At 55.8% G+C, this 10643-nt stretch overlaps 1 protein-coding gene across 1 annotated transcript; it reads left to right on the top strand.

Moving 5' to 3' along the window:
- Positions 1-559: 559 nt before the first annotated feature.
- On the top strand, positions 560-10525 carry LOC121672369 (formin-like protein 2; the record flags this gene model as incomplete). The annotated part of the gene is made up of 13 exons (XM_042044989.1): positions 560-798; positions 1579-1680; positions 2071-2380; positions 2793-2993; positions 3968-3988; positions 5511-5635; positions 6361-6563; positions 7849-8083; positions 8746-8814; positions 8907-8987; positions 9839-9968; positions 10078-10241; positions 10370-10525. Coding segments are annotated over 13 exons (2036 nt in total), but the record flags the coding sequence as incomplete, so codon positions are not given.
- Between the last annotated feature and the right edge of the window lie 118 nt (positions 10526-10643).

The raw sequence follows: 10643 nt of genomic DNA, 5'->3' as shown, positions 1-10643 counted from the left end.
TGGAAGGGACCCTAAGGAGCTTCTCAGTCCCCTGTGCCATGGGCAGGGACATCTCCCACTATCCCAGGCTGCTCCAAGCCCCGTCCAGCCTGGCCTTGGACACTTCCAAGGATTGGAGCAGCCACAACCTCTCCAGGCAGCATTTTTGTCCCTGTCCTCAGGAGCACATCCATGGAAACGCTGCTCCTGTTGGCATGGGAATGACTTGTCCCTGCTGATTCCTGCTCAGTATCCATCAGGAGAGGGATTTGGGGTCTGTGGGATTTGTTTGGACATGGCTGCACTGGCCATGGGTGTGTTTGGGGCCTGGAGGTGGCTCTGGGGAGTCCATGGAGACCCGGCAGAGCCTTTCCCAGCAAACATGGAGGAAATCATGGAATGGTTTGGGCTGGAAAGGACCTTAAAGCTCTCATTCCAGCCCTTCATGGGCAGGGAAGCTTCAGTATCCCCTGGAGCAACGGAAGAGAAGACCCTGGTTAACTGAACTGTTTGATGTCCAGAGGGTTTCCCTGGGTGGTGGAAGTGCCCTGAGCTCCCCCTGCCCCCCGGCCTGTCCCAGTGCCCGCTGTCCCCTGTGTCCCCTTTGTCCCCTTTGTCCCCTGTGTCACCTGTGTCCCCTGTGTCACCTGTGTCCCCTGGGCTGTGCAGAAGCTGAAGCACACGGAGAGTGACAAGCTGCAGGTGCAGATCCAGGCCTACCTGGACAACGTGTTCGACGTGGGGGCTCTGCTGGAGGACGCGGAGACCAAGAACGCAGCCCTGGAGAGGGTGGAAGAACTGGAAGAAAACCTTTCCCATGTGAGTGGTGCCACCGGGATTCTGGATTTGCCAGGCCAGGTTTGGGGGGAGGTTCCCTTGGAAAAAGCCTTGGGATTGCTGGGCCTGTGTCCTGGGGGTTAATCAGGCGCTGGTTGTGCTCCCGCCTGGCACAGGGAGCCTCTGCACGGGTGTGGGAGCTGCGAGAGCTGATTTCCACAGAGAATTCCAACTCCTCGGCAGAGCAGGCCCAAAATAGAGGGAGAAGCCATCCTGGCTGTGCCTTAAACAGGGGCTCAGGAGGGAAGGGGCTGGAAAATCCTCTTGTGTAGATACTCAGGGTTTGCTGTCCCAAACCTTGGTGTTTTCCTTTAGGCCGGGAGACGTGGCCTGGCTTTTGGAAAATGAGTACAAAAGGGAGTTCTCCATTTTTTAAAAATGAGAAAAGGCTTTCCCTTCTCTCACCATCCCTGTGTTTCCATCACTTGGAATAAATCTGTTCTTGCTGTGCAGTGTTTGCCCCTCTAAGGTGTTGTAGGAATCATGGAATGGTTTGGGTTGGAAGGGACACTGAAACTCATCCAGTGCCACCGCCTGCCCTGACAGGGATACCTTCCACTCTCCCGGGGTGCTCCAAGCCCATTCCAACTTGATGTCTCCCATCTCAAGCAGGAATCTGTTCTCTTGCCAAGGAAAGGCTTCAGGGTTTCCTGGAATATCAATAATTTATCAAGTGCTGCTGCTCCAAGAAGTGACCTCTTGTTTTGATGGATAAACACCCAGTTTTCCAGTTCTTTAATCCATTTCTCTTGTGCTGGACAGTTATCTGAAAAGCTCCAGGATACGGAGAATGAAGCCATGGCCAAGATTGTGGAACTGGAAAAGCAACTCATGCAAAGGAACAAAGAACTGGACGTGATCCGCGTGAGTGGGACGGGGAAGCCCCGGCTGGGTGCAGGATGCAGGGAGTGGAGATCACGGATCTGGGGCAGGGGAATTCTCTTGGCTTCCCAATTTAGAGCCTGGGGCAGATTTCTGGTGGAATTATTTGTGTGTGCACTCCAAGGATGGACATAAATCCCTTTGGATGTGCCAGGAATCACTGAGTGAGATGGACACATCTCACTGTCCACATCTGGAGCATTCCAGGTGGGAGTTTTGGACCTGTGCAGGTCCCAAAGGGTGGGAGAATCTGGAATTCCTCTGGAGGGGCTGCCCTGGGCACATGCAGTGCAAGCCCCTGTCTGGATCAGGCTGTTCTGCTGCTGGCCTCGGAATTCTGAATGCACATTCCCTGTGTCTGCATCATTCCAGGAGATCTACAAGGATGCAAACACGCAGGTTCACACCCTGAGGAAGATGGTGAAGGAGAAGGAGGAAGCCATCCAGCGCCAATCCACGCTGGAGAAGAAGATCCACGAGCTGGAGAAGCAGGGAACCATCAAGATCCAGAAGAAAGGGGATGGGGATATTTCCATCCTCCCCGTGGCCCTGGGCTCCGGGATGGTGCCGGCAGGAGCGGAGGCAGTGCCAGGGACCTGTGCCACACCCGGAGCTGGCCCCTCAGTGCCACTGCCCCCACCTCCACCCCCCCTGCCCACCCTGCCAGGGTCACCCGAGGCAGGTGAGGAAGGGGGCAGATCCCAGCTGTGGGGGCACCTGGATGGGCACTCCAAACCTCTCTGGGCACTTCCAAGGCCTGAGCACCCTTTCCATGAGGAAATTCCTGCTGCTGTCCACCCTGAGCCTCCCCTGGCCCAGCCTGAGGCCGTTCCCTCTCCTCCTGTCCCTGTTCCCTGCCAGCAGAGCCCGACCCCCCCCGGCTGCCCCCTCCATCTCCTGTTTTTCCGTGGATGGAAAAATTGGTCCCTCCTTTCCTGAGGGCACTTCCAGGTGCTGAAGGCCTTTGGTGGCTCGGGGTGGGGAGGGGACCCCAGGGGATGTTGTGGCTCTGGGGAGGGGACAGTGGGGATATTGTGGCTCTTCCTTTGTGACCCTTCACTCCATGCTAACTCCATTTTCCCTCCATCCCACAGTGCCCAACGGCCCCGTGGCAGTGCCACCTCCACCTCCACCACCACCTCCTCCTCCTCCACCTCCTCCTCCTCCTCCTCCTCTCCCGGGCCCGGCTCCGGACGCGGCTCCGGCGGCTCCGCTGCCCCCTCCGCCCCCGCCCTCAGCTCCCCCCCTGCCCGGCACGGCCTCGCCCACCGTGGTCTTCAACTCTGGCCTCGCAGGTAATTCTCCCTCAGGGGTGGGCAGGGCACCCCAGTGCTGCCCCAAAACAAATCCCACTGGGCCTCCCTGGGCTTGGGATGAGGAGCTCATGGAAAGAAAAGAGTATTTGGGGTTTTCCAAGGGTGCCCAGAGAAGCTGTGGCTGCCCCATCCATCCCTGGAAGTGCCCAAGGCCAGCTTGGAGCAGCCTGGGATGGTGGAACTGGATAATCCTCAATGTCCTTCCCAACCCACACCGGTCTGGGATTCTGGGATTTATCAACCCAGCGGTTTGGGTTTGGTCTGGAAGAGTTGGATTCTCCAGTGGAACCAAACTCGCACCAAAAGTATTTTATGAACAGGGTCATTTCTGACTTTGACAGAACATGGGTTTGATTTCTTCTGAGAAGAAATACCTGTGCGAAATTTGGGAACTTTTTTGTGGAAATCTGGGAAGAAAAGGCAAAATTTGGGAATTTTTTGGCAGGAAGAACAATTTGTTGCCCATCCTTGTCCATGTTTTAGTCACTGCCACCTGCCAGGTGTCTCAGGGAGTGAGTGAGGGCTGACTGATTGCACCAGAAATCTCCAGAGCTCGTCAGGAGTCCAAAGCAAGAGACTCCCATGAAGAGCTTTGTTAAAGACAAAAAATCTAATGCAGTATCCCAGCCTTTAAAGATTCTTTGGAAGACAAAAAGCATCCAGAGGGTCCCAGGGTGTTGGAAAATCAAGGCCCAAAGGCACCAGGGAGGGCTGATCCCTCGGGATGGGGCCCTGGAGGTGCCTGGGGGCTGCTGGGCTGCAGATCCCATTCTTCGGTGGGAATTCCGAGGGAATGGGACTGGAAGTGCCTTTTCTGGATCTGAGGGCTCCATGGGAAGGGGCATTCCCAGGGCAGGAACGCTGTGGGGCCGAGGGGAGTCGGGAAATAACAACTGCTGCTTTTCTGACCTTTCCTAACACTTCTTTCTCTGTTCCTTCTGCTTCCTGCTAAGATGGGCCCATCAAGCTCTTCTGTAGGTTCCTTGCTGCTAAGTATTCCTTATCCCGGCATTCCCTGTGTCCTGGGGGGTGCCCAGGGGCTCCAGGGGATGGGCAGGGGGAGGTCAGAGCCAGCCCTTGGCATTTGGGCACTCAGAGCTCGGGAAGGGAGGAGGAGAAGGGAAATCCAAAGGGATTCTGGGCTCCGTTATCTTTCCCACGAGGCGTTCCTGCCTTCCATGTCCTGGAATAACCCGGGAGCAGATAATTATCCATTCCAGTGTATGCACAAGTAGAAAATTCCTTTTTCCATGGGTGTTCAAAGCTTCTTTTATTGTAGGAATTACTTTAAGTAACCCCATTAATTAAGCAGAGAGCAAAGCTCTGTTTAGTGTTAGAGCACAAGTTGGACAAATCCCATTCCCAAAATACACAGTGGAATATTCTGTGTATTCCCTGTTGTCCACGTGGTGGCCAGCACTGCAGGACCAGGGTTTCTGTTCCATGTTTGTAAGAACAAGAACTGATTTTTTGGGAAGTAATTCAGGGGAAAAAAGTTGATTGGTGACTGTAATTGATTGATTTTTTAGCAAGGAACAAGTCTGTGTTTTCATTTAAAGGAAAAGAAAGGGAAACTGGATTATGGAAATTATTCCTGTGGCTTCCAGATTGAATGGGATAGGGATAGGAATAGGAATAGAATGGGAATGGGAATAGGAATAGGATGGGAATGGGATGGAAATGGGAATGGGAATAGGATGGAAATGGGAATAGGAATGGGAATAGGAATGAAAAAGGAATGGGAATAGAAATAGGAATAGGATGGAAATGGAAATAGGAATAGAATGGGAATAGGAATAGAAATAGGAATACAATAGGAATAGGAATATAATAGGAACAGGGAAGGGTTGTTCCCCTGCTCCAGCATCGCTGTTTGGGAACGATCAGGCCTCATTTCCAGGTTTCATTTTCCCAGCTCCTCTGTCTAAATTCCCAGGTTACTCCAGAGTTCCCGACTCCGATTAGCTGGATTTGCATGGCACAGGAATTAAAACTTGGTTTTAAACCCCTGTTAAAGCCCAGCTCTGCTGCAGCTCAGCCCCTCTGGCCTTGAAACTCAAACCTGCTGAGGTGCCCCACTGCAGTTTCCCCAAAACCCTTGGGAATGGGGCTTTTTTCCCTTCTTGTCACCTATTTGTGACACAGCTCAGGGAGGGCTCTGCCAGCAGCAGGGCAGGGCTGGATTCACCCACATTCCCCCTTTTCCATGGAATTTGGACAGAGCCTGGGAGTTCAAGTCAATCCAGGCAGCTTGTGGCGCTACAGGAATCCCAGATTTCCCTTTGGGAAGTTTGCAGAGCCCTGGGGGTTGGTGCTGTCCTGCTGAGGGCTGGGATTCCCCTCTCCAGCAGCCTCTGGAGGCAGCGACACCTTTCCAGGATTCCAGTGGGATAATGGGGTCCAGCCAGTTCTCCTCCAGTGCTGAATTCCAGCTGGGGAGCTGCGCTGTGGCGTTCCCAGGCAGTTTCCCAGGAGTTTTCCGTGCACTCTCCGCAGCTGTGAAGATCAAGAAGCCCATCAAGACCAAGTTCCGCATGCCCGTGTTCAACTGGGTGGCCCTGAAGCCCAACCAGATCAACGGCACCGTCTTCAACGAGATCGACGACGAGAGGATCCTCGAGGTGCCCCTGCTCCCTCCCTGCTGCCCGGGAAAGCAGGGAATCATGGAATGGTTGGGCTGGGAAAGCCTCTCAGAGCGCCCCATGCAGCCCTCAGGCCAGCACTGCCCCGTGTCCCCAGGTGCCACATCCCCAGCGGGTTCAACCCCTCCCGGATGGCGGCTCCGGCCCCTTCCAGTGCCTGACCACGCTTTCCAGGAAGGAATTTTCCCAATATCCAACTAAACCTCTGCTGGAGCAACAAGATTGCATTCCCTCTCCTGCTGTCCCTGTTCCCTGGGAGCAGAGCCCCAGCTGCCCCCTCCTGTCAGGGAGTTGTGGGGAGTGGGAAGCTTCCCACAGGGATAGGGCACAGCAGTGACCTTGGGAAAGGGCTCATTCCAGCTCCTGGATGCTCCCATGGATAACGAGTGTTCCTCAATTTCTGAACATGGGCAGAGCTGGATTTCTGGGATCTGGCCAGATTTCCTGATCCCAGCTCAGGAGCCTGTTCCCTCCATCCCTCGGCCCCTGAAATTCTCTGGATTCCAAAGCCAGGGTTGGGAAAAACCTGGGACAGTGGAAGGTGTCCCCGTGGCAGGGGGTGGAATTGGGATGAGCTCTAAGATTCCCACCCAAACCATTCCATGATTCCATGATGCAGTCTCAGCCGGCACAACGCTTTCCCTGCCACTCTGGGTTAGGATTTAGTGTTCCCTGCGGGATAAATCCCTTCCTTTCCTTTCCAGGATCTAAATGTGGATGAATTTGAGGAAATATTCAAAACGAAGGCGCAGGGCCCAGCTATGGATCTGACTTCCAGCAAGCAGAAGATCCCTCAGAAAGGATCCAACAAAGTCACGCTGCTGGATGCCAACAGAGCCAAGAATTTGGCCATCACCCTGCGGAAAGCCGGGAAAACGGCGGATGAGATCTGCAAAGCCATCCACGTGTGAGTGCAGCCCCTGGCAGCGAGGGAATCCTGCCTGAGCTTTACTGGGAGCGCTGGGAAAGGGTTTGGAATTGGCGGTTGATGGAAATGCTTTGGCAGCTGGAAAAAAATTCCGGGGGAAGGACGGAATGGTTGTGAATTCCCAGAAATGCGATTGCCTGGAACTCAGGAAGCTCTCGGCTTGGTGTTGCTGAGTCCCTGTTGAGGTTTGACAAATTAGCACTCCCTTTATTAAAGCAGCTCATCCCAGCCCATCCAGTTTGCCATGGCAGCTCCCAGATATTTCCTGATGCAATGAGCAAAATCCAGAGGGAACACAGGAACAGGCAGCCCTTTTGGTTTGCTCCGTGAAGGATGAGTTTAGCCCAGGTGCTGGAGCAGATTTTGCATGGAATTAGGTTTGTGGAGTGGCCTCAGGAACTGGTACGGGTCCTTCCCTGCTCCTGGGATAGGTGTGGCTGCTGCTCCTTGGGCTGATCCCAAATCCACCCAGACTCATCCTGGCCATGGCAAACATCTCCCACTCCTCCCTTAAGGATGTGGATGCCAGGCTTTGCCTTTGGGCAGGAGTGACCCAAACCTGCCCCAGGCCCTGGCAGGTTCAGCAGTTGGGCTTTAGGGGGCTCTGGGTCAATTAAATACGAATATTTGCTGCTCCTCTCCTCTTTTCCCTGGAAAAACGAGCCTGGAGGGGTGAGGGAATGGCCACGTGTTTGGAAATGGAAGCAGCATCATTCCCATTATCCCTGGATCCTGTTCCCAGCTCCATGTGCAGGGCAGGAGGAGCTTCACAGCTTCTTCTTTGCTTTTCTTCATGTGGAGCTGAATCCCGGACTGGTTTGGGTTGGGAAGGACCTTAAAGCCCATCCAGTTCATCCAGGGACACCTCCCACTGTCCCAGGCTGCTCCAAGCCTCGTCCAACCTGGCCTGGGACACTTCAGGGATCCAGGGACAGCCACAGCTGCTCTGGGAATTCCAGCCCAGCTCTTCTCCACCCTCACAGGGAAGAATTCCTTCCCAATCTCCCATCCATCCCTGCCCTCTGGCACTGGGAAGCCATTCCCTGTGTCCTGTCCCTCCATCCCTTGTCCCCAGTCCCTCTCCAGCTCTCCTGGAGCCCCTTCAGGCCCTGCAAGGGGCTCGGAGCTCTCCCTGTGTCCTTCCCTTCTCCAGGGGAACATTCCCAGCTCTCCCAGCCTGACTCCAGAGCCGAGAGACATCCCTGGCCTGGCCACTTCCCTGCAGAGGGGTATCCCCACACCCTTTCCTGGGATTTTCCCGCAGGTTTGACCTGAAGACGCTGCCGGTGGATTTCGTGGAATGCCTGATGCGGTTCCTGCCCACGGAGAACGAGGTGAAGGTGCTGAGGCTCTACGAGAGGGAGAGGAAGCCCCTGGAGAACCTGTCGGACGAGGACAGGTTCATGATGCAGTTCAGCAAGATCGAGAGGCTCATGCAGAAAATGACCATCATGGCCTTCATCGGCAACTTCGCCGAGAGCATCCAGATGCTCACCCCGGTGAGCGGGAGCAGGGAATGTCCACAGCTGGAAGGGATTCTTTCTTACCCCAGAACATCTGAGGGGAGTGAATCCAGTGGGCAGACGAAGAGTTTGGAATCCTGGAGTGTCAGGGCAGGGGAACATTCACAGAATCCAAGACTGGGCTGGGTGGGAAGGGAAAATAAGGAATATCTCATTCCATCCCCTGCCATGGCAGGGACACCTCCCACTGTCCCAGGCTGCTCCAAGCCCCAGTGTCCAGCCTGGCCTTGGGCACTGCCAGGGATCCAGGGGCAGCCCCAGCTGCTCTGGGCACCCCGTGCCAGGGCCTGCACACCCTCCCAGCCAGCAATTCCCAATTCCCAATCTCCCATCCAGCCCTGCCCTCTGGCAGTGGGAAGCCATTCCCTGTGTCCTGTCCCTCCAGGCCTTGGCCCCAGTCCCTCTCCAGCTCTCCTGGAGCCCCTTCAGGCCCTGCCAGGGGGGGCTCGGAGCTCTCCCTGTGTCCTTCCCTTCTCCAGGTGAACATTCCCAGCTCTCCCAGCCTGGCTCTGTGGCAGAGGGACATCCATGCTCTGTCCCATGGTGTGGATGAAAACCAGGAGGGGTTTTTTCAGGATGTTCATTTTTCTCCTGGCTGGATGGGCATTAACCAAAGCTTTCTCTGTGTTTCCCCGCAGCAACTCCACGCCATAATCGCTGCCTCTGTCTCCATAAAGTCATCCCAAAAACTGAAGAAAATCCTGGAGGTAGGTCTGACCCCAGCTCTCCTTCCAGGGGTGTCTAAACTTCCAGGAATTTGTCCTGAGAATTCCTGCTCTGCTCTGTTTCACCCTGGCAGATCATCCTGGCTCTTGGGAATTACATGAACAGCAGCAAACGAGGGGCTGTGTATGGATTTAAGCTGCAGAGTTTAGACCTGGTAAGAAAAGCTGGGATGTGCTGTGGGCACCAGCTGGGAATTAGAGCTGGGGAGTAACTGAGATTGGAAAAGCTCTCCAGGGTTATGGAGTCCAACCATTCCCAGCTCTGCCAAGGCCACCACTGACCCCTGTTCCCAGGTGCCACATCCACAGGGCTTTGAAATCCCTCCAGGGATGGGCACTGCAAACCCCCCTGGGCAGCTCCTTCAAAGGCCTGAGCACCCTTTCCATGGGGAAATTCCTGCTGCTGTCCACCCTGAGCCTCCCCTGGCCCAGCCTGAGGCCGTTCCCTCTCCTCCTGTCCCTGTTCCCTGCCAGCAGAGCCCGACCCCCCCCGGCTGCCCCCTCCTGTCAGGGACTTGTGCAGAGCCACAAGGTCCCCCCTGAGCTCCTTTGCTCCAGGCTGAGCCCCTTTCCCAGCTCCCTCAGGAATTCTCCAGCCCCTTCCCAGCTCCGTTCCCTTCCCTGGACTCCTCCAGCCCCCCAGGGTCCCCCTTGTCCCAGAGCTGTCCCCAGCACTGGAGGTGCCCCAGCAGCGCCAGCACAGGGACGGGCACTGCCCTGGGGCTGTGTCACACCAGGGCTGGCACAGCCCAGGGGCCACTGGCCTCTTGCCCACCTGGGCACCCCTGGGCTCATGTTCATCACCCCTAGGTCCTTTCCCAGTTTTCCATCCTCTCCATCCCAGCCCTGTGGCCCTTCAGGGGGTTGTGGTGACCCGAGGGTGAGTGGCTGCTGAGGGACTCCACTGGTGCTTCCAGCATGGAAAAGACGCTGGGGCAGCACCGGTGAGTCCCTGAGCTTGGAGCCTGCTGCCAGCTCCCCACACCTCTGCTCCTGCTCTTCCCAGCTCCTGGAAACGAAGTCGACAGACCGGAAGCAGACGCTGCTGCACTACATCTCCAACGTGGTGAAGGAGAAGTACCAGCACGTGGCCCTGTTCTACAACGAGCTGCACTACGTGGAGAAGGCAGCAGCAGGTGCAGCAGCCTCCTGCAGCCTCCTGGGATGGCGTTTCCTGGCACAGCAGGCTCTGCCCGCCGGGAATCACTCAGCCTGTGGGCTGAGCATTCCTGTTTCCTTTCGCAGTGTCCCTGGAGAACGTCCTGCTGGACGTGAAGGAGCTGCAGCGGGGCCTGGAGCTGACCAAGCGCGAGTACACCATGCACGACCACAACACCATGCTCAAGGACTTCATCCAGAGCAACGAGGGCAAGCTCAAGAAGCTCCAGGACGATGCCAAAATAGCCCAGGTACTTCTGTGTTCCTGGGATTTGCGGTGGGGGGGTGACACCCAGGGATGGGCTGTTTCCATGGAATGCTGGGGGTGGGGAGGATGCCTGGGAGGGTGTGCAGGGCTCTGAAGCTGTGCCTGTTGCAGGATGCCTTTGATGATGCTGTGAAGTATTTCGGGGAGAATCCCAAGACAACCCCGCCCTCGGTCTTCTTCCCGGTGTTCGTCCGCTTTGTGAAGGCCTACAAGGTAAACCTTGTCCTTGTCCTCCTCCTTGTCCTCTTCCTCCCCCTCTTTCTTCTGTTCTTCTTCCTCCTCCTCCTTTTCTCCTTGTCTTTCTCCTCCTTCTCCTCCCCTTCCTTATCTTCCTTCTCCTCTCCTCCTCTCTCCTCCTCTCTCCTCCTCTCTCCTCCTCTCTCCT

The sequence above is a fragment of the Corvus kubaryi genome, unplaced genomic scaffold, assembly GCF_017639235.1.
Source record: "Corvus kubaryi isolate FWS band 111438036 unplaced genomic scaffold, C.kubaryi_AGA036_p1.0 54014, whole genome shotgun sequence".
NCBI classification, from domain to species: Eukaryota; Metazoa; Chordata; class Aves; order Passeriformes; family Corvidae; genus Corvus; species Corvus kubaryi.
This window is presented reverse-complemented; position numbering and strand designations above follow the sequence as displayed.